General features: G+C 37.1%; 1 protein-coding gene across 1 annotated transcript in view; it reads right to left on the reverse strand.

The window, feature by feature from the left end:
* Thsd7a (thrombospondin type 1 domain containing 7A) overlaps positions 1-25,358 on the reverse strand; it is a 427,159-nt gene that overhangs the window by 241,331 nt on the left and 160,470 nt on the right. The window contains exon 2 of the mRNA XM_038319827.1: positions 195-1,026. Within this exon, the coding sequence (XP_038175755.1) occupies positions 195-1,026 (832 nt within the window). The remainder of the gene's footprint in view (positions 1-194; positions 1,027-25,358) is intronic.

The raw sequence follows: 25,358 nt of genomic DNA on the forward strand, positions 1-25,358 counted from the left end.
TTTTGTAAGAAGTCCTAAAGCAATGTGGGACCTACGTATGGACAAAATAAAAATTACACCATGAAATCAAGCTCAAAAGCCTTGAACCAGGGAATATCTGCCTCATGGTTACTACAGGAGTCAGTACGATGAGTCGGAAGTCCTGTTTTTCTGCAGACAGGAGACAAGTGATGTTACTGATATTAAAAGGTTACCTGAGATCCGCGGCTTTCCCAGTCTTGTTCGTGCACATCACATCCCTGGTCTGATACCCAATCTGGATGTCCCAGTATCTGTTCTCCTGTCTGTTTTGTCGGTTTCTGTTTCTCTTTTTTTTGATGAGTTCACGGGCCTCGGGGTCCTTCACCACTTTGCCTCTCTCCCTCTCCCGCTCTTTGTTCTTGCCACGACGCCTGGCTTGCCTGGTTTGCCGTGAGTGTGACACTGAGCATGCACTCCAGGGCCCCACCTGCAAACTATACATGCTCTCCTCTGCCTCGCAGGGGTTGGACTGGCACACCTGGAACTCAGTGAGGTTGGGACAGCTGGAGCCTCCAAACTGGGGCGGTGCAACCACGTGTCTAGTGCGGTGCTGCAGGCCGCTGCCACAGGTCCTGGAGCACTCGGTCCAGGCCGAGAACTCAGACACGATGCAGTCTTGCTGGCAAGGGATGAGGCAGGCCTGTTCCAGGAGGGGCTTGGGCTCAAAGTACTCGCAGATGATGTCCTCTGCGGGAATGTCCTTGTCCTTCTGGATGCAGGTTATCTCTCTCACCTGGATGCCTTCCTCTCCCTTCACACATTCTCGAGTTTTCTCCAGGCTTTTGGAAACCACAGGCTGACACTGATTCCAGGGTCCCAGCTTCCAGTCGTACAACTCTTTGTGCCAGTCACACACCCTAAAACAGTTCTGCTGGTTACTCGGTCTCCCAGCCTGCTTACAGTTCGTATGCAGCGTTGTCCAGCCTTCCACATGAGCGCACCACACAGCCCGGGTTTGGATGCCGCCTGGTCCACAGTCATCTCCCATACACCGTCCCCAGGGACCTACAAATCAGCACAAGAGTTAGTTAGCAGGGCTACAGGAAGAGAGTGACATGCTATTCCCATTTCAGAAAGACGTCTCTAGACTCAGTACATTAACTTTCCCGACGTCTTATAAAGTAGGTCTCTGTACGAGACGACTGGAAAGTAATGATCGCCCCTGAGTACTTCTACAAGAGGGAACTATGTCAAGGTGTCTATATAAGGTAACAGCTGGGGCAATTTCACTCTGGGTCCTTTTGGGATTACTAAAAGTTTGCTTTGATTCATTTCCTTTATTTCAGGTAGATAGAGATCTTTGCTCATAAAGGGCATCAGAAACTAGTGACAGCGAAAACCCATTATTCTTGCCTCAGATCCTGAACTCCGTTTTAGTAACTGGTAAAGAAAATAGCCCTCGTGAAAGCCTTCTCCTGCAGGCGTTCTTTGCCTGGGCAATTAACTATTTTGAAGAAATTGGTCTGCCTCCCCTGCATTCTGATTGTCACAGGCTGTGACTGCAGAGGTCTAATGGCTGGGTACAGTGTTGCTGATAGAATTCAGAGTGGGACTTTATGGGAACTAAATCTGAGACATCAGACCTTTTTTTCCAAGATACTTGCTGTTTTTTAATTTAAAAAAATCTTCAATGAACTACAGAGATGAGTAAAGAAATTAATTTCGGCTAAGATAAACACAAACAAACTTCCCAATTGCCTGACCTTAGCCTTTGTTGAGTAATTGAGTTCTTTCAGTTCATTCATTTGTTAAATATGACTACCTTGGTATTTTATGGGACACTTAAGTCAATTGTTTCCATATGAAAGGGGGCTTGTTGCCCTGGAACACTTTTAAAAAGAGACAGAGGTCTTGCATTTCTTATAAATTTCTTTTGTAAATCAGTTTGCACTGTTTTCAAGGTATTTACAAATTCTGATGTGTTAAAATGAGAATACATATTAGAATGGCAAATAAACACAAAGATCACAGAATTACATGATTTTTCGAAAAGTTGTCATGAAGATAAGGACTTATTTGATGACACCTGAATGTCATCATCAAGTCCTGAGGATGTAAATTTCATGAGATGGCTAAGGGTTCCCTAAGACAGTCTGTCAGTCTGTCAGTGAGTCAGACAGACAGACGGACAGACACAGACAGAAAGACAGACACACACACACACAGACACACACACACACACACACACACACATTCCTGCTGCCCTCTTCCCACAGTCCTGCTTCCCTAAGAGAAAGTCTGGCTTCACATTTATTTTTATTCATGTGTACATTATGCATAAGGTTTTGTCTGCAAGATGTTGAAGAAAGAAAAAAAGTTTTAAACTAGGCCAAAGGATTTATTTTGTGGCTCAGAAAAACAGGACACGAAAGAGGGCTGATTTGCCCAATTTGCATCTTGAATAAATAATAGAACCGATTGCAGTTTAGGTCCAGCTCTTCTGACGCTTGGGCTCTGATAAAAACAAAATCTATAGCTTTGGGTTTAGGTGGTTTCCTCTGTGCAAAACAACCATCAATCTCCACAGAAGAAATACAAAGACTGCATTTATAGTATTTAATCTTATTTAACAAAAAAGATGTGTTGGCTCTCATTCAAGTGTCACAATCAAGTTGTAAATAGAAGATCCAGGCTTATCTGAAATATTGTGGTAACTAATCATCTTTTCATTCAAAATAGTACTATATATTTGTTATATCTAAAATATTATTTTATAAAAATAATATATATAATTGCATTAGACTTATATTTTTAGAAATAGTATTCTGAGGATGTTAATGTTTAGAAATATTTTATAAACTAAAAAGACAGTGAATTTGGTAAAAGTGTTAACATATAGTACCTAAAAATATTTTAATCCTATTTTTACTTTGTCTTTGTATATTTTTTCACTGATCTTATGATGGCTTCTTGTTTTCAAATTGTTACATTTGAGACACATAAAACTTAAGATCTACCTCAATAAGAACACTTTGCAACATGTATAAGATTTTAGAATTAATTCCATATAGCTTTAGTTTTACTTTCATCTGCCCACTATGTTTGAAAAAGCTGTTACTCTTTTCTCTACCATAAACACCTCACAGAAAGATATACTTCTATTAGACTCAAGGCTAAACTATGTGCTGCTCGATTGGTATGTTAAGGCATAGGGGTTAACTCAGAATCTAAATCCAAAAACAACATAAAAGAATTTCTTGATGTACTAAAAATTTCCATCCTTAACATTATTTATGAGATTAAACTGAATTATCAATGTTTAGTATTTTATTCCTAGAATAAATTCAAAAGAAGAATTTTATAGGAAATGTTCATAGTGTTGGCTCTACTTTAAAGACTGGTAAGATAACTTTGTGTGCCTTTTTTCATGAAGGAACATGAATAAAAATCTATTCACATTAGATAAGGCACCAATGATATACCACAAAAATAGTTCCACTCAACTCTCATTTGGTGAACCAGTGAGTTCATTGGGGTTACTAATATTGCTATAGGTGGATGACTCAGACATCTGAATCACTTTAAAGCCTGTCCAGCTATATCCCTAGACTTCTCTGCCTAACTTGCAGGCTGCTCCATAGGAGACAGTTTTCTCTTGCTAGCCATTGTTTACAGGTTACATAAAATGTTCCTTGAGTAGAATAATATTAGTAGGTTTCATCCAAAGCCAATGACCGGTGTAGTCTCAGGTTCTTGGCCACTTTAACACTGTCAGGTATTTGTTCCCATGAATGGTGATGTGGGATTCCTCTCTGTATGCTGTCAATACCATTCTGCTTTGGACCTATAGCAGGGCAGAATTTAGCTAGGCAGGGAAAACTAAACTGAATGCTGGGGGAAAGAAGGGCGGAGTCAGGGAGAAGCCATGGAGCCACTGCGGGAGACAGATGTGCGGGTAGGTCACAACCTCGTGGTGATGCACAGAATAATGGAGGTGGGTTAAATTAAGATGTAAGAGTTAGCAAATAAGAAACTAGAGCTAATGGGCCAAGCAATAATTTAAATAATATGGTTTCTCTGTGATCATTTTCAACAGCTGGGATGAACAAGTAGCCTATTATAATGGAATGGGCCTTAAATACAATTAGTAAGTAGTTGGTTATTCCAAAAACATTTGAATACTATTATTCTACTAAAGGAACATAGCAACAAAATAACTCCTAATGACATACTGCTATACCCCTAGATCAGTGCATCACTCAGCCCTCATAAGAGAAGTTTCTTTTTGCATGGATAATCCACAACTGGACAACTGGAAGAAAGTAAGAGAGTTTGAGCATTCAGTCCTAAGTTAGTATCTTCATCAAAGCTCTCTCCTCAGGGTACAGTGGTCTATGTGGAATAGAAAACAGAAAGACTGTAAAAGCAAGAAGAGATGGATGACTTCAAGGCAACAGTATCTTCCAGACACAGCTAGTATACATCTGAGATTGCAGAGCCTGCAGCTGTACACATAAAGCCTGTAGAGGTTCAAGCCACATGATTCGAGTACAGAGAAAGTAAATACAGGCTCTCACACATAAAAAGCTATCTCCCATTGATACCCAATGCAAAGGAAAAATCAGTTTTCTCCAATGGAGTCTCACTAGGGGCCTTCAGGTAAGGGGCCATGCTTAGGAGTATTTGACCAACTCAAAATTATCTAAGTGTCATTTTATACTCTTTTTTTCTTTTCTTGCTTTGTTTGGATAATTTTTTTTGTCTTTTGGGTTTTAGCTTGTTTAATATGAGTTTTGCTTTTTGTACTTCTGCGGAGTGTTTTTGTGTGTGCTTCTTAGTTTTGCTGTTGTCTTTGTCTGACTGTTTGTTGTGGGGTAGAATGGAAAATTGGGTAGATAGGTGGGGAGGTTGCAGGAGAACTGGGGAGTGGGAAAGCAGGATCAAAGTCTATTATATAAATAGTTTCAATAAAAGAAAAGCTTTAAAAATGATGGGCATATGTCCTGTGAACACTATAACTTTCTGAGCTTTTAGAATATGGTTTATTACTTTCATGAATTGTATTATTCTCCTTCTAACATCCAGGAGTGAATGTTTCAGCTCCTAAGAGGGATCTCTATCACTCAATGTTAATCTAAATCAATCAGGCAACAGTCAATGACAACAGTTCTTGAAAAACTGACTAAAAACTTTCTATTTGATGCTTTGATGCATAGAAACATATGACATCAGCCATTAATATAAATCCAGTTTACTAGAAAAGTAAGAATATTTTTATTTTGATATCCTTTTTTAAACTTTAAAATTTTGATTTTAAATATTTCCCATTTTACATATTCATTTCATGTGGTCCTATGCTAAGTACATAAGGACACTAGCATAAGTATATGCTGTATATTTATCTTTTTGGATGTACTAACTATCATACATATATGTGGGACATCTTTCACATATGTTTGATTATATTTATATGTATATAAAATTTGTACTGCAACTAATTTAATGGAATAACTTGTTCCATAGTTTGTATCTTTTAATTTCCTGGTTTACACTTGTGTGAATACCCTCAATTACTTTTTTATAAAGAGAAGAGTTGGCTGGTAGATGATGATACTGACGACATTACATGGATGCTGTCAATTGCAACAGATAAAGAGATGGAGTTCAAGAGAACTCTACACGATTTTCTACCAAAAGATAACAAGAATCTCTCAAGATACTTCAGTCACTAGACAAAAGGATACATTATGAAGTGCAAGTATGGTCCACCTTGAGTTCTAATAATATGAGCACAGATTCTTACTGACTCCTTATAGACAGCCTGTGCATTTTCACATATACTCACTCCAAGAACTCGATGACAGCATCCCACAAAAATGCAACAGAGATCAATAAAGACACCAAAGAAAAGCATGCATGAGAGTAATTGCAAAAGCAGAGGTGGCATTACAATCATTATTGAAAGAACTCATGCGCCTCGCAAGCTCCAACGGCTATCTTATCTTTTCATTGCACCTTGGGTATTGCATGTGTGTCCAATTAAGTACATTCATGAAAGATCAGACTTTCGGCCCAGTATACCCGATGAATGCCTGTCTATTTATGCCCTCCGAGCAGTCTTGAAATAATCACACCCTGACTAGAATGAAGACCATATCTAAAATTGCTCTTGACAACCAAGCATAGTTAACCCAATTAGCTACTCTGTTTCTAAGAGCACACATGGTTTAAAATACAGCTTGACAACACAGTATGCAAATTCTATTAAGGGAAACAAAAAGTCCACTGCCAAGCACGATCTGAGAAAGTAACATGTAGCATCAAATATCTCTGTGAAAATGTTAAGATTCAGCTCCACAGTTTGCATTACAATGATTGAGAAGAGGTAGAAAGGAGGTGGGGTTTGTGTGTAAAATCTAAAAAGATCAGTAAGAATATCCCTTGGTTTGAAACCTTCCTCATTTGTTCTTGTTCATGATAATTTAGGGGAAGCTGGAATGTAATTGGGTAAAAGAATAATAAACAGCTTTCTCCTTTAGGACTTGGATACTAACACTTTATGAATAGAAATGTATTTCTGTGTACAGATTTGTAGGACTGTGTTTATTCATTATCACACAAAAATCTGTCTAGGATGTAGGTCAATAAATATGTGTAAAAAACACTGAGATTGAGAGATTTATGCAAATATGAAAAGAAACATTGGCTGTCTTATTCTACCAGAAATAAATTAAACAACTGTTTGTATGCCCGAAACATTTATGTCATTAATACTTAGAAAACAAATATTTTCAAATAGAATGCATGTAAAATTAAATATAACTAAGATAAAAAGCATTTAGTGAATGTTTCTTGGCTTAGTTTCGATGTAGCTAGTATTTAAAATACAACTCTATACCAACTTTGATATGTGGCTAAAACAAGAGCCTATCTTTACTAAGGAGATTTTTATAATACACCTAGTTCCTTCATGCAATTCAAAATTCTGTCTTTACTTCTGTTTGCAAAAGATGAACTTCTAAATTTAAAGTAGATGGTTTTCTTACCAAGTTGTACACTCATTTCTCCTTGGACTCTAGATTTTATATGTGAAGGGCATGAGAACAATAAAAGGTTGAGTCTATAAAAGGCCACATTATTGACAGGTGGCCAACAGCTGTTCCAAAGAGCCTTATAAAAGATAAACACTATTAAAGGAACATTAGAAAATTATGCAAACTACTCTCCATCCTTGTTTGCTATAAAACTCTTAAATGAGCCAGGTTCTTGTTTGGCTAAATACATCTGCATCTCTCAAATGGGACAATATGTTTTCCCTCCTGAAACTGGTTCCAGAATAGCACATCCTGATTACCACAAGGTCAAGGAACTTTTACAGAGCTTTGTTATAGACTGACTGCCCTGTCCTCTTAGCTATAAGATATTACATTTTAAAATGCACAGATAATAAAAATGTATCCATTTGTTTGTACTAAAGCAAAGTGTGTAAAAATATTAGAAATTTCTGCTATGTGGCAGAGAAGTCTTCAGCTATTCTAAATTAACGTCACATTTTGTTGTTAACCTATGGGACAATTAATTTTGTATCTAAATATCTATTTAGAATTAGAATAAGTTGTTTTATAACCAGCCTTTGTACCTTACAGGATTATATAAAAATAATTTTATTTCAATACATATGGACAGACTTAACTGCTCTCATTCCTTTAATCTCCTTGACTCTTTGCTTTTCCACAGTTATACCTAAACTACATTTATATAATACTCAATTTTCAGCTTTTCAACATGTTGAAAGTGCCTCTGAAAATGTACCATTTAGCCCTTTTTATGGCAGTATATGAGCATATTCTCCTCACCTCTCAACAGCTGTTGCTTCAAATATGGATTACTGCTGTGGTAGTTATATGTTTATTTTTGCCTATTGCCCGTACTTGGTTTATTTTATTCCAATCCTTTGTGTAATGTATCTCCAGAGAGTTCGTGAAGCTGCCAATATCTTCTTCAGCACAGAAACACAGTCTGGCTTGTCCTGTGCTCATTTATCATGCCAAGAGGTTTTTCTGTAAAAAAGTCATTTGTGTTTAAATTGTCTGCCTTGGAATATTTTCATAACCTTAAAAACGCAGGTCCTCTGCATATCTTTCATGGCTGTTAGCTTGGTGTTTTGTGGGTTTTCTCACAGTGAAAGCAGGTGTGTCTCTATTTCTTTTGGTTGCTCTCAGGACTCTTGTCCTCCTGTTGGGTTGTTGTGTGCAGCCTTGACTTGAGGACTTTTGCCTTGTCCCTTGTATCTTGTTTTGTCACTTTGGCTGTTGTCCCTTGGAGGTCTGCTCTTTTCTGAAGGGACGTGGAAAGGGAGTGTATTCAGGGTAAAGGAGAAATGCAGAAGATTGGGAAAGGTGGAGGGAGGGGAAAGTGTAGCTCAGATATCTTGCATGAGAGAAAACTGTATTTTCAACAAACAACCAAAACACCCATAGGATACCACAAAGCATTTTTGTTGATTTTGTTGATGTACATGCTTTGCCTTGCAGATCTATTCGTACACACTAAAGAACACACAAGTATAACACACAGCTTCAATATTTACCAACCTAAAATAGGAATATTTCCTTTTTTAATAAAAATAAAAGAAGAGTGAAAGGCTCCTTTGACTTGAATTTTAATTTAATTAAATTTAATTTAGAGTATAACTCTCAAATGACAAATCAGGTTGGTGGATGAGGAGCGATTACTGTGAAAGTCAAATGTGCTTTCATCTCAGTCAGTAATTAAACTTTCATAAAATTATAAGAGTATCAAATTAAGTGTTCAAAATTGGAACACACTTTAAATCTGATGAGAAAAGGGAAGAAAACCAGGAACTAGGAGAGCCTTTTAACAATTGCTAAATACAATAACCTATTTTTAGGACCTATCTCATGCTTGATACTTCTTGAGAAAATTACTCAGTCTTCTGGGTCCTGGCTTTGATTTTTATAAAATAAAGTATAAAATGAATCAAGTCATTTACTCTTGATAACTGAAATATTATTGTTAGAAGGAAACACTGTTTTCTAACACAAAAAGTGTCATGTTTTGGTGTGACAACATTTTAAACACACTTCTTGCCTCCACTTTCTTTTTTATTATAGGAATTCACCATTATGCCTGGCCAAAGCAACAATAATTCTATAAGACTATTTTCCATTAAAGCAAACAAGAGTTCAAAGCATTTGACAACTCTGAAGATTTCAAAAATATGTTGCCAAAATGATTTTTAAAAAGATTTATTTATTAAGCATACAGTGTACTGCTGGCAAGGAGGTTGTAAGCCACCATGTGGTTGCTGGGAATTGAACTCAGGACCTCTGGAAGAGCAGCCAGTGCTCTTACCCTCTGAGCCACCTCTCCAGTCCCCCAAACTGATTTTTTTTCAATAAAATATATAGAAGTTCAAAACATTACTGCACCCAAATAAATGCTTATAGTAAGAGTCTTTCTGTGGAAAGATACACACAAATCCACCATGGCTTAAGTGAACATCTAACAATTAATAAGCTATGTTCTTGCCCCCGAATTATTCACTAAATTGACTGACATATTTTCTAATAGCTTATGTATTTATAGTCTCATAATTTACTTGATGGTATATTTTAAAATATAGAGATTTTTGAGAATACATAACAACTTTTATCTTTTCATATTTATTTGTATAAATATATCTTAGCCTTACTTGGAATTTACGGAGGATGTAAAAGCTTTCAATTGTTCTAGTATTTTTATACCTATAAAACTTCACAAGCCTATACAAAGATGGAAACTTTAATTTTTAGCCTTAAATACGAATAGCTAGATTACATTAATATATCCTAATTTGTTGCTATATTTTACCTATTGTTGGTCATTATATAGTGAGTCATATATGTAATCTCACTTGAACTTTACATCCAGTGTTAGATATGAGCAAAGATTGCATCATCTGAATGGTGTGTGTAAGCTTGATTGACTTGAGAAAAATATAAAGTCATAAGTCCCTCACATTCCTTTGTTTAACCTGATGCAATTACATATCCTCCAGTGATATGAAATCTGTTCATCACCAACATATGTCTTTTGAGGGAGTTGATTTAAGTTAGCAAGATCAAATCTGATAAATGCTATAATCATTGGAAATAAGTTTTCTTAGCACTGATGTTAAAACAGCATTAATGAGAATATAAAATGAAAATTTTCAACACATATAAATTTGAGCATATTTAGTTCTAATTGCCTCAGAGAGAGCTGCATTTCTATATTTAGCAGCCTGACATGAAGCTGAAAGGAACAAAGTCAATAGGGCCTCAAAGAAAGCATTCCTTTTATAAGTTATGCATCATCCCAAGGACAGAGTACCTGTAAGTACTGAATTTCTTCCATGGACGGGTTCTTCAAATCAAAAGAATTTTTAAATATTGTGGAAACCTAACACAGCAGAAACTTCTTGAAATCTATAAGAGTGATCTTGACATGTCCAGATCCTATTGCCATACTCATGAATATCTTGCATATCACCATAGAACCTTCACCTGGCATTGGATGGAGAAAATGACAGAGCCCCACATAGGAGCACCTGACTGAGCTCTCAAGGTCCTGATGAGGATCAAAAGGAGGGAGATCATGAGCAAGGAAGCCAGGACCGCGAGGAGTGCTTTTACCCATTGAGACGGTGGGACAGATCTAACGGGAGACCACCAAGTCCAGTCGGAATGGGACTGATGGAACAGGGGACCAAACCGGACTCTCTGAATGTGGCTGACAGTGGAGGAGGACTGAGAAACCAAGGACAATGGCAATGAACATGAACTCTACAGCATGGACGGGCTCACTGTGAGCCTTGTCCGTTTGGTTGCTCACCTTCCTGGACTTAGGGGGAGCTGGGAGGACCTTGGACTTAACATAGTGAAGGGAACCCTGATGACTCTTTGTCTTTGGAGAGGGGTGGAGTGGGGGTATGGGTGGAAAGGAGGGGAGGGAAGGGGGAGGAGAAGGGGAGGAGATGGAAATCTTTAATAAAAAAATGAGAAAAAATAAAAAAAGAGTGATCTTAGTGATCCCTCTTAGTAATGGAGGATACAGAGTTTATACTAGACATCTTTTGTAACAAGGCTTCCAGAAATGTGACTGATTTTCATTTGGTTGATTTGTTGACCAAGGCAAGGGTCTCATCAAGATCCTTAAACAACCCAGGTTGATGCTAAGCCAGAAGGTCGCTCTCTGAATTCTGACAATAGGAGCCTTATACTGGGGACCACATCCACACAGCTCACTGAATGTCGATACATCAAGCTGGTGTCTGCCTTCACCCTACATGTTAGTTCCCAACCCAGTTATATACCCTTCAACCTTCATTCTGCCTTGCCTGCAAAATGTGCCAGGGCAATAATGGGCCAGAGCTTGTGGAAATGGCCAACTAATGTTTGGTTTAGCCCATATCATGAGACAGAGCCCATACCATACACTGTCTGGATGAGCAGAAATCCTGGACTAAATAGTTCAGAGACCTATGGTAGAACTAATGAAATGATTCCTAATGTTACTCTGCTAGACTCATAAATTAGTGCTTTGTCAAATAGTTATCAGAAAGGCTTCCTTCTATATCAGATGGGAGTGGGTACAAAGACCCATAGCCAAAGATTACTTAAAGAGAGAGTCTAAATTTGAGGTCTCTATCATGTCTCTCCCCTCATAGTTGGGAGACCCACAGAAGACAGGAGGAAAGATTATAGGCATCAGAGGGAGCAGAGAATACCAGTAGAACATGACTCACTGAATCAACTGAGCAGGGATCACATGGTCTCACAGAGACTCAAAAAGAAAAGACGAAGCCTGCATGGGTCTACATGATATCCTTTGCATATATGCTATGGCTGTTAGCTTGGTGCTTTTGGGAACCCCTATCAGTGGAAGTGGATGTATCTCTGACTCTTTTGCCTGCTGTTGTGACTCGTTTCTCCTATTGGGTCTCTTTGTGCAGCCTTGATATGAGGGCTTTTGTCTTGTCTTATTGTGTCTTGTTTTGTCCTGTATTGTTGTTGACTCTTGGAGACCTGCTCATTTCTGAAGAGGGGATAGAGAGGAAGTGGATGTAGGGGGGAAAAGGAGTTGCAAGGAACAGGGGGAAAGCTGAGAGCAGTGGAATAATAGGAAACTGGTCAGTGAATTGTGTGAGAGAAAAATCCATTTTAAATAAAAAATTTAAAATAATTATAAGCATTCACAGCACAAATTCCTAATAAAAGAGTGAGTATCAATCAAACTTTAAGAGCATGTGTTTTCTTATGTCTATTGGAAGTAGGACTTGAAACGAAGGACTGCATGTTCATAGCTTATTTTAAATGTTCTATTGGGATAGAATAATGCACAGAGTAAGACAGAAGGACACAGAGTAAGACAGAAGGAGATTAAGGACAAGTCAATACAATCATGTGCAATCAATTTGTTCACTATTGATAACTGGTTTTGACTCTATAGACTTTCTGAAAGGCTTTATAAAAGGCATTGTAGAACTGTCAGTTACTAGGGCAGAAGAGCTAAGCATTTTGTTTTTGACTTTTCTACTAGTTATTTGTCTTATTTCTGGGACAAAATACCCAAAAAAACAAGTTAAGGAGGGGAGGGTTTATTGTGGCCCACACATTCAGGGTATTGTCCATCATAGCTGGAAGGCATGGCAGCAGAAGAACAAGGCCTCTGGTCACACAACCAGGAACTAGAAAGCCATGTCTTCTGGTGCTCTTTCCTTTATATTCAGTGTAAAACTTTAGGCCATGGAATGAAACTGACTATACAGATTATTCATTTTCCTACCTCACTTAACTCAGTGCAGAAACTTCCTTATAGACATGTATGTTCATTCCCTAGATGATTATGCAGTCTGTCAAGTCAGCCATCACAGCTCCTATTGCTCACTGCTCAATTTTCTTGAAGTGTCACGTAGGAAGTTGCTGATGTACCTGTTCCTTTCATCATTCAGAAACCTTTGTTATGCATTTTAAGTCAAACAAACTATAGTCTCACTTCTAAATTGTTGAGCAGCTCAAGTTTTGTAAACATGGGTTTTCCCCCCAGAGCGGTCTTCCAACATTGCAGAATTTGAGATTTGGGTATTCCCAACGTGGCTAATTGGAAATTATGGACTTGATGTCAATAACAATTCACTATTCTGTGTGTGTGTGTGTGTGCACTCCTGCAATTTTTGAAGTGAAATCTATTACTGAATATGAAGCTAAATGATTTAGTGGGGCTGGCTGACCAATGATTCCCAGGACTCCTCCCTCCACTGTTGTTCCTGATATACATCTGAGTGTTAGAGATAACTCAGGTCTTTATGCTCACACAGTAAGCATTTTACTGACTGAGCCAATTCCCCAGGCAGACCCTTGATTTGAATCCATGTACATATATTTTAATAGTAAAGCATCATATTTTATTGTCTCTTTGCATCCAGGATAAAATTTCATGAATTTTTTTTTCTGAATCTAACTCTTAATTGTAATTAAGATATCTGATTTTAGGGAATGAGCTGTGTAGAAATACTAGTTAATTTTCACTGTAATTATCCCTTGCCACCTTTTCACTCTCACGTATGTTTTTTGAATGAAGTGACACTCTACACCCATGGAGTATAAAGCCAAGCATTCAGGTGTCCTCCAAGTCCTCACGTCACATGCTAGTAAAAGCACTGTAGTCACAAGAAGCAAAACAATATCCATAATAGAAGTCAACTTGGCTGGCAGCATATCGATACTACATACAGATGTAGTGAGAAGAATGTTGTCACATTGTGTCCATACATAGCAACTAACACTGACAGAGTATGATGCATATAGGGACTGTGTTACCATAAGCAAAAATATAAGGAATAAAAGTGTCATGTTGGAATTGTGTAGTAAGAGGAATCTATGATGAAAAGAACTTTGAGAAGACAGTGGCAGGGACCTGATTATCCTAAAGGTGGGTTCCAGTAATGGCTGAAAGGAAATGTCATTCAGAGCTTGTTAATAGCTGCTCTCAACAGGGTAATTTTTATGTGAACCCACATATATGCACAACCTAAAATCCATAGAAAATAAAGCAAAATGGAGAATACTGAGGCTTAAAGGGAGGGCAATACAGGAAATTATTGTCTGGTAGTTACATAACTTCAGTTCGGTATGATGAAACCATTCTCAATATGGGAAGTGGTAGTGGTAATGTAATAACCTGAATCATAGAGCTTAAGAATTATTCAAGCAAAGCCAGGCGGTGGTGGCGCACGCCTTTAATCCCAGCACTCGGGAGGCAGAGGCAGGCGGATCTCTGTGAGTTCGAGACCAGCCTGGTCTACAAGAGCTAGTTCCAGGACAGGCTCCAAAGCTACAGAGAAACCCTGTCTCAAAAAACAAAAAACAAAACAAAAAAAAAAAAGAATTATTCAAGCAAACATGATTAAATGGTAACATAGTGTGTACATTTTATATATACTTTGACTATATATATATGTGTGTGTGTGTGTGTGTGTGTGTGTGTGTGTGGTGTGTCATCTGTAAACACTAGGTCATACTTCATATTCATATTTATAATCCTTTGAAATCTAGAAAAGCTTTCTTGAAATACATGTGCAATTTTCTAGAGAATTGCTCTCAAGTTTGAAGCCTTAGCGAATTCTAACATTTCCTAAACCTAAAAGCATTTCCTTTGAGACCTTCAAGCAAAAAGAGAGGTTTAATTATATATTTAAAAAACACTTCTTTGTCTTATTAAACACAGGAAGAGGAAAACAGTAACTCAAATATGCCATCAACAACATCATCTCTCTTTTAGTGCCTGTTATAATAAGTAGGTACTCATTAGAAATAATGCATCCTAACTTCATCTTCTGATGATGTCCCATTGTCAATTGTATATCTGAAGAACTGCAACACAGTTTTATCCAGTAATTTGAAATAATAACTATGAATTTCCCAGAAGAGAACATAAAAATTAAGTGTAGGTGAGTGCCCTTGGACTTTTATGTTGTTTTCATTGGACCTGGAAACATATTTATTACTCATTTCTTCAGAATATTTTAACCCACACTTGAGTTAGCAAATGTCTACATAGCTGTTACATTTTATATTATAAAACTCATTTACTGGTGTATATTAAATTTTGCTATTTATTTTTGTATAATAAATCAGTCCTATAAAGCAGGACAAGTTTCTCTCTAAAGTTATATACCAGTTAGTAGAGATGAGGAGTAAAAATAATATAAATGAATTACAATTTTTTTCATTTTGGATATTGGAGTAGGGCTTGCTTTATTAGAAAGAACTGCTAAGAAGGAAACATATAGAAGCTTTGTGAAGACTAACTCTTCAGATGTAAGAAAATGGAGTGGTATAACTTTATGAGATAGTAAACTTTTGTGATTCTTTTAATCAATAGCCATATGCATTGCTGTATATTTTTATGCTATCCACATAATTTCTATCTCCAAGTGTTATAAGTTTTAAGAATAGAAACGTAAAAGATTAAAGTATCCAACATGTTAAATTTTCAGCATGTTATCTGGTGGATAAATTAGTGTTTGTAGATGCAAATTTTGTATTATCTGAATGTGCAATTAAATTGGCTGAACCAAATTAATTTTTCTGAATTCCATGTGACCAGAAAATTGAATGTAGAGTTTTGAGTAATAATTTGCATCATTAGTGACTTGGAAATATCTGGTAGAACTTAGATTAATATTTCTATCCTCGGTAAAAGTGAAGCCAATTTTATAAGATTAAGCACTAGTTCAATTTATAAGACAGAAGAAAAACTAATACATAAGTATTATATTAAATATCTGAATGCAAATACTTTAAAGTATCAAAGAAATATGTTAACGAACATTACAGCTTTCAGTAGGACATTCACACTTGTTTATTATCACAATAGATCAGCATTTTAATATCATTTTATGAAGACACTGTATTGAGTGTTTTACATGTATTCTGTTATTTGAGCCCACAATTAGTTCATCTTTATTTTAATAAAGATCTTTTCAGCTATTTTATGCTTATTTTACCTTTAACTTATATTTTAAGAATATTTTTGTAAACTAAAACATAAAATATTAATCAGTTACAACTCTATTTAGTACCTGGTTTGGGATGACCCCTCTATATTCTGTGATTGGTTTATTGTCATTACTTAATAAAGAGCTGATTTGTCCAATAGCCAGGCAGAATATAGACAGGTAGAAAGTCCTTATAAAGATAAAAAGAGGAAAAAAAGCAGAGTCGGGGAGACGTCAGCAGCTGCTGGATGAGTAAGATAAACCACAGGTTATATGGTGATACATAGAATAATAGAAATAGGTTAATTTAAATATATAGAGCTAACCTGTAAGAAGCCTGAGTCATCTGTCAAATAGTTGTAATAATTAATAGTAAGCCTCAGAATAGCTATTCAAGTACTGGTAAGTGGGAGAGAAAGTTCCAGTTTTTTCCCCACATAGTATACCATTCTTTTTTCTCCATCTACTCCTCACATTTCATTCCACCTCTGCTCACATCCAGATCTATTCCCTTTCTACCCCTCATTAGAAAAGAAAATGCTTCTAAGAGATAAAAATAAAATATAATAAGATAAAATGAAAAACTGTCACATCAAATTTGAACAAACCAGCAGAAAGAAAAGAGCCCAAGAGAGGGCACAAGAATCAGAAACTCGCATATTTGCTCACTCAAAAATCCCATAAAAACAATAAACTGGAAGCTATAATATATACATAGAGGACCTGATATAGACACATGCCGGCCCTGTGCATGCTGCTTTAGTCTCTGACAGTTCATAAGACCTTTGCTCTCAAAGAGATATATTTGAACCTTAATTGATTACATGTTTTTGTATTTCATTTTTCATAACCATTTACTCAAAATATTGTTCTGAAGACTCTTAGGCAATCTTGTCTATTTCAACTTTCCAGGTGGATCTATATATGTTATTCTTAGGGTTCACCTTGTTACTTAGCTTCTCTAAGATCATGAACTACATGCTCAATATCTATTGTTTATATCTAGTATCCACTTACGAGTAAGTATACAGCATGGGTGCGGGGAGAAAGAAGTGTGGAAGCGAAAGAGGAGAGAAGGGCAGGGTCAAGAAGAACTTGAAGGAATATGATAGTTGAGTTGGAGGAAGGACAGAGATGAGAGCAAGGAAAGAGATGTCTTGATTGAGGGAGTCATTATGGGGTTAGCAAGAAACCTTGCCCTAGAGAAATTTTCAGGAATCCACAAGGATGACCCCAGCTAAAACCCTAAGCAATAGAGGAAAGGAGGCCCAAACTAGCCTTTTTCTGTAGCTAGACTGATGAATATTTTAAATACCACCTTAATCTAGTAACTGATGGAAACAGAGGCAAAGACCTCCATTGGAGCACTGGACTGAGTTCCCAAAGTCTAGTTGAAGAGTGGGAGGAATGAGAATATGAGCAAAGAGATCAAGACCATGATGGGTACACCCACTGAAACAGTCTACCTGAGCTAATGGGGGTCACCAACACCAGCCAGACTGGGAAGGAACCAGTATAGGATCAAACTAGTCCCTCTGAATGTGGTTGACAGTTGCATGGCTGGGGTAGACTGCAGGGCCACTGGCAGTGGCACCAGGATTTATCCTTACTGCTTATACTTTATTGGAACTTATTCTCTTTGAATGGATACCTTCTCAGCCAAGATATAGTAGGGAGGGTCTTGGACCTTCCCCAAAGCAATATGCCTAACCATCTCTGAAGATTGGTTGGGGTGGGGTGAGTGTATGTGGAGGGAATGGAAGGATGGGGAGGAAGTGGGAACTTGAATTGGTATGTATAGTGAAAAAAAGATAAGTTTTTTTATTAAAAAATAAAAAATAGTGAGAACTGGGTATAGAGTGAATGAAAACATACTATTAATAATACAGTCCTTTTGCAATGTAAAAAAATTAAAAGACTCTAATGGCAGTGAGGAACACTGAGACTCTCGCAGGTAGTTTTTGTGACTATCTCAGGAGATCAGCCATGAGCAAGGTCTATTCACACAAATTTTTTTTGCTTGTGTCTGAAACTGTTTCAGTCTGTATCCCAGGTTATGTTGAATTTCATTTTGTAGCCCAGGCTGACCTTGAACTTTTAGAAACCTTCTTCACTCTGCTTGAGCTCTGTGATTATTGGTATGAATCACGTGTACTGATTTACATTGTTTGGTACAAGAAACAATGATATGGATGGCCTTTGATAATTACCTGGGCAGGTCACCTTCCTCTGGACAAAAGAGTATATGAAATCACTGTGCCTGAGTGTCGAACTCTTCAACACAATCTATTTACAACATGGCTTGAGAATCAGATTTGTATTCCATCTCTAAGTGCTTCCTTAACTAACGCTAATTTCTCTTTTATAGTTTTCTGACCTGTCATACCATCAATTGTCATCTCCTCTCAATAGACTTGGCCAAAGCAACAATAATTTTATAAGACGAGTATCCATAAAAGCAAGCAAGAGTTCAAAGCATTTGACAACTCTCCATTTTATGCATAACAAAGAATGTTACACTAAGATGATAAATGAAAAATAAATATGCTCCATATATGTTTCTGCTTGGATCAGCATGTTTACACGGTTATGAAGGAATGAGAGTGAATACACCGAAAATGTTATACATATCTCCTGGGATGAGCTCTGTAGCACTTTGGAAAAAAGTGAAAAACCATTTCATTCAAAATTATACTTGCAACAAATTAAATTCTATTCATAGGTAGGGATCAACCCCATGGTAAAGAAACACTGTTGCAAGCATTCAAAATTGAATGCACATTGTTTGTTGGAATATAAAGGTCAGAGGGGTCACAGTTCACGGACTTTCTCTGGACTGACAATGTTGACTTGATGGACAGAAAGAAATTGATGCGATTGCTAAAACTGCATTCCTTAACATAATTTATTTTAAATTATATTTTATATGTTGACCCCAAGCATTATTTAAATCACTTTTACATGAGTTATTAATTGTTTTGACATTAAAGAATCAATTTATATAACCAGTTATAACAATATCAGGTTAACTGAAAATTTATATTCTAATGAATTTAGAATTCAATTAATTAGTTAATTACAATACACAAATTAGTGCATGTGTCTACAAATTCATACACTCAAATACTGCTAGTTAGAATTGCCTTATTTATCAACTTTCTTAGAAAATAAATATCTGAAGCTGAAGAGGAGAAGGAATTTTTCCTCAGGTCATAATGTTATAACTACTGGAAAATTTAAGTAGATTTTAACTTGGAAAATGACAGTTACTTTTATCATATTTTAACAAAAGGGTACAACAAACCATGATGGCACAATTCTAGAATCTGAGTATTTAAGGGTGGGGAAGAATTTATGGTAGGTGCAGGAGAATCTCCATTTTCAGACCAACTTACCTACATGGGGAAGGGAGACCTTTGTCTCATCTCAAACAAACAAACAAAAAAAAACAAACAAACAAGTAAGCACACACACACACACACACACACACACCACAAAGTGTGAAAAATTAACTGTTAGCAATTCACAACAAATTTTGGAAAAAAATGTTGTGTCACCTAATTAGTAAAAATGCCATGTGGTAGAGTTTACACAGTGTCCTGCAGTTGTTTTCGATGGGGATAACAAGTGATGGACTGTTGTAATCTCAATGTACATTAAGTCATAACTTCACCTGCAGTTCAGATTAATATTTAGTTCCTATAAATAGGAGGATAGACTCTGTGAATATATGTAGGGTGGAAAAAAATAGGAAAACAGGACATCTGATCCATGTAGGGAACTCACAGGTTTGTGGAAACAATGAGGTTTTAGTTGAAAGGTACAAATGGCAATATGAACACTTGAGGCTGGGCTGTTAGAACAGTGGGTGGAGAGTACTAGGAATTGGGAATATGAACAAAATAAGCTGTTAAACTGAGAAATGGGACAGAGAAAAAGGAAACCTGTATCAGTGAGCTGTCAAAAATCTGGAAATGGGGCAGGTAAATTTTGGTTAGTGCACAGCATCTTATGATGCTCTGCCACAGGAATACGCCTGCCTGTCCTTAATATCCTACCAGTGTGCTTGCCTGGTCCCAGAGTGTGATGTGCTTTCGACAAGATCTATTACATGATATTCCAAAATGCTTTGACATACATTTCTATTGTACCTTCCACTGTTGATTATTTCAAGCATTTCTGTAGTAAAATTTTAAACTAGCCAAAGACAGGCATGTTGTCCTGATGGAGGAGAGTTATCTGTCTATGTTTCTTTCATTGGTTAATTAATAAAGAAAACTGCCTTGGCCCTTTAAGAGGACAGAAAATTAGGTAGGTGGAGTAGACAGAACAGAATTGTGGGAACAAGGAAGTAGAGTGGGGGAGACGCTTCAGGCAGTCGCCATAGGAGTCTCCATGCTGCTCCTCTCCGAGATGGACGCAGGTTAAGATCTCTCCTGGTAAGCCACACCTCGTGGTGCTACCCAGATTACTAAATATGGGTTAAAGGAAGATGTGAGAATTAACCAATAAGAGGCTGAAACTATGGGCCAGGCAGTGTTTTAGAAGAACACAGTTTCCGTGTAATTATTTCGGATGTAAAGTTAGCCGGCCGCTGGGTGGCGGGACGCAGCCTCGCCGCTTCCCACTACATTGTCCTGTCCTTCCTCATTCAGTTCTCATTGAAATGCAAGAGTGCCAAGAAAAAGTATGCCAACATGCATTTGATGTGTAATTGGTATTGTTCACTAATAAATTTTTGATGAGTTGTAGGCTATAGTATAAGATTCTGAATTAGAAGCATATTTTGACATTTTGTCTATTAGTAAGAAGATTAAAAATAGAGAACCTGGCTGTGAAGACCCAGGTCACATAGCACTCTGAAAGTGACAGTAATGAAAATCGAGTACTAGATAATTTGGACACATTGCCAGCATCTACAAGAGGAAGTCAATGAGTCCAATATGAAATATGCATTAATTGTAGGGCTAATTAGTGAGAAAAAAAATGAATTCAAAGGTTAAGGAAACTTGTGCCTAAAATTTTATCTACAATTAATCAAAGATTCAGAGAGCTACTCAAAGACATTATTATGTAATTAAAATGTAAGTGTGGCTACCTCTTTTTAGGAATGGCCACCTACGAATGCTGAGAATAATAATTAGCCATCTCAGAGGTTGTCACCAGAAAAACTTGTGTCTATCACATCTATTTTCTTTTAGACCTGTTTGTCACTTGCTAATATGCTTGTGACCAGATGACTGCAAGGAGTGATGGAATCCAAATTATTTTTGCTTTCCACTCTGATGGTGCTAATGCTCTACTCATTATTTCAGTGGCATTTTCTTCAGCATCACAAGTTCTGTCGGAAAGTGCTTTAGATTTTCATAATTGCTCCCCTTCTGAATACATCTTGGCTTTTCCATGTGACAAACACCACCCCTAGGCTGTAAAATTCATTGCTCTCAAAGGAAATCTCAATCAGTTGGAGGACTCTAGTCATTCTTCCAAAGGTTGAATTTTTTTATTCCCTGATAAACAAAGTTTCAGAATTTTGTGCCATAAAATACTCTGATTTTACTTGTGTTTCTTACTGACACATGACATAAAGAATTACAAACCTTCTTTGTTAAAGAGCTCATTTTCTACCCTATACACAGATCATGAAATGTAGGCTAAGTTTTGCTTTTAATAAAAAGAAAATGACCATGTATAAAATTTACTGGTTATATTTTTTCTTTTTTTCTTTTTTTGGTTTTTCGAGACAGGGTTTCTCTGCAGCTTTGTTAGAGCCTTTCCTGGTACTAGCTCTTGTAGACCAGGCTGGCCTCGAACTCACAGAGATCCGCCTGCCTCTGCCTCCCGAGTGCTGGGATTAAAGGCGTGCGCCACCACCGCCCGGCTACTGGTTATATTTTAAGAATCTAAACAGAACTCAAAACATTACCTAAGCCTTAAAAAGGACTAGAGACAGCTATGTAGGTAGGTAAGTAGGTAGATAGGGTAGGTAGGTAGGTGATAATTAAATGGACTTGAACTGATTATGGAGACATTTCTTAAAATGGCACAATGCTTATTACATTTTATCATGTTCAAATATTAAAAATACATCTCTTATTATTGTTTTTTCCTTTTCATTTACTACCTATTTTTTTCTTGGTTGTATAGTCATTTGATAATGAATTACTTAACCCTGAGTGGCCACCCATTTGAATCTAATAGGAAATCTCAATTTTAAAAGGTGCCCATGAAACTTAAATCATATGTAGAACTGTAAGATTCAATGCCACTCATGAACTTTATCCGTCTCTAGTTGGCTCTGCCCTGAGAAGCCAAAGGACTCATTTCAACATGCAGAGTCATTTGTGTCACCACGCACATTTATGTTTGAGAAGCATTGGAAATTTACAGCAACTACTCTACCTAAGGAGACCTTTTTAAAATCAGAATGGATGGAATTCATAGATATAAAGGGTTAATATATAAGGGCTTAGTATGAAAATTTATGATTCTTTTCTGCTTTGAGCAAACTGAGACTGTCTACCGACTACTAATCAGGTGCCGTGGAAACACCAACTATTCCCTAGAGTTCAGTGGGAAAGTGGGTTATTGCCTTCATGCTGTGCAGCCCCTTCTACATGAAAGTTTTCAGCTTAAATCAACACAAGTAGCTCATTCTACACTTACAGTTAAAGTCAGGAGCCACAGTATAGTCAAGCAAGTATAAATTAGAGAAAAATCAGCTTCAAACTTTGTATCTTATTAAAATGTGCTTTGTAACAGGATAAATTTCGTTGGACTGAAAACATGACTCAGTTGTTAAGAGCACTGACTGCATTTACAGAAGGCTCAGTCACATGGTGGCTCACAGCTCTAATTCATGAGAGTGCGACCCCATCTTCTGGATTCCGTAGGCACCAAGCATGCTCATGATTTGATTCATATGCATACAAGCAGGCAAACTTTCCCTCATGAAAATAAATAAATAAATAAATAAATAATAAGTGTTAAAGATAAACATTGAAAATAAAAGCAGTAACGTGCTGCATGCTTTTATACATACTAATATTTTGTTGTCACATTAAAAACAACTATGATGCCTAAATAAGAAAAAGAAAAGAATTGTGGAACGATATTAAAAAGATAACCATATGCGTGTATATATATATACATTGATATTATAGCTGTTGTGTGAGCAAAACATAATTAATAATAGATAAAACCAAATTTCATGTAAACGATTCTTTTGTCTGCATTTGTGTCTGTGTGTGGGCACGAGTCTATGAGTACAGGTACCTGTGGAGCCAGAGGTTTCAGACCCCAGGAGGTGGAGTTGAGAACTGCCTTATGTGAGGGCCTAACTGAGCTCTGGTAATTTGCAAGGGCATTAAGCACCCTTAACCACTGAGCATCACTCCAAGACCCACGATACTGTGGGAGCCAGCCATGATAAGCTAAGTCTGGGAAGGTCACCCAAAGGAAGTTCTTTACTTCCAACCATTATCACCTGCCAGAGTTGGACTCAGCCGTGATAAATTTAACAAGAGGCCAAGGTCTCAGTAGTTTACCTTGAAGCAGTGCCTGTGGCAGGAAGAACCACAAGCTGAGATTACCTGAAAACCAGGAACAGACCCTCCAAAGGAAATGCCTAGCATTCCAGCCACTGTAGATAGGATCACCTGCCAGAACACACTCACCAGGACACCCCTAGACAAATGTCAGCCTATCAGGAGTCCTAAGCCTCAGAAACCCCTCACCCACACCTTTACTACTATAAAACCCTATTCTAACTGAGATCAGGGCTCTCTGTTTATTCCAATATACTGGACATGTGGAGAGACTGAGTTTGCAAACTTGCTTAAAATAAAGGCTCTTTACTTTTACATACAGCACTCGGGCTCCTTGTTGGCATTTTGGGAGACTTTGCAGATTTGGGCATAACAATAGGAAGTCTTAATTATCATTTTTATGAAAAGAACATCGAAACCATAATTTACAATATATAATATAGAATTTCACGTATATTAAATAAGTTAAAAAGAGCTTGATAGATGCAGAGGAATGTGTAAATGAATATATTTTCAAAGAAACTTTCCCGTTTCTGACTCTGACATATTTATGTCGGTCAGATCAACTTTTCTAAACAGAGCCACTACAAAAGCTGGAATGTGTCTAACAACCTTCATCACTGCACCAGAGACACATTAATGCAGCTCGGACAGAAAGAGCCGAATTTCCAGGCACAAATAAAGACAGAATAGTGAGTCTGACTCCTGTCTCACTTAGACTCTTAAGACGTTTACCTTTTCCTAATCTGTGGCCCAGAGCTAGACGACCGTGCAGTTTGAGCAATGGTATAAAGCTTGGGGAAAGAGTACGTGATATATTAGCCAGACTGGAGCAACTAGGGTGAATGTAGCTAGTCATGGTTTTCAAAAAGCGTTTGTGAAGCCGGGCGGTGGTGGCGCAGGCCTTTAATCCCAGCACTCGGGAGGCAGAGGCAGGCGGAACTGAGTTCGAGGCCAGCCTGGTCTACAAGAGCTAGTTGCAGGAGAGGCTCTAGAAACTACAGGGAAACCCTGTCTCAAAAAACCAAAAAAAAAAAAAAAAAAAAAAAAAAAAAGCATTTGTGGACAAGGGAAAATAATCTTCTTTCATAAAATCTAAAATAAGGAATATGATAAATAAATATGGTTACTTTTCAAATGAATGTAGCACTGGGGTGATTTTACAGGGTCTGAAAACACTCTATGCTCATTTCCTTGCCTTTTCAGTCACTCTGTTTAGTACATTAGTATTCTCTGGCTTCAACCCTTAGTTTAAATTATTCTTATTCATGTTTTATTTAGTTTAATACATGACGTGTTTATAGGAAAGATTTGACATTTTGAAAACATTAGACATATCCAAAAAATAACCAAGAATTTAGGTGTTAAAATAGAATTTAGACGTTAGTGTCTTCAAAGGTTCCATATGTGTGCCGTTCCAGGAACATAACGTGTCACTCAACAGTCAGAACAGGGTACAGAGGGAATCCTAGATGCCTGGTAAAATTGTGCTAGTGCCAGGACTTGTGTTTTACTCTCTTTCTCTTGGAATTGTTTGCTGGACTTCTGGAAAACACAGTAGTTTTTTAAGAACAGAGATAATAACAGAATAATTTTCTTAGGGATGCTGTATGCTTTAAATAGATCAAATATTTAGTATTGTTTCATTATAAAAGAAAAGACCTAGAAATAAGAAATCTTATCTGCCTTTTATTCTCTCAACAACAGGCACAAAACTGACAAAGACCCAATGTGAGATATGAGTACCTATCCATGGTAGCATCACCGCAATCAGCTTTGCACACAGGAACGTAAAACGTGAAATTTTA

Source organism: Arvicola amphibius, chromosome 2 (assembly GCF_903992535.2).
Source record: "Arvicola amphibius chromosome 2, mArvAmp1.2, whole genome shotgun sequence".
Classification (NCBI taxonomy): Eukaryota; Metazoa; Chordata; class Mammalia; order Rodentia; family Cricetidae; genus Arvicola; species Arvicola amphibius.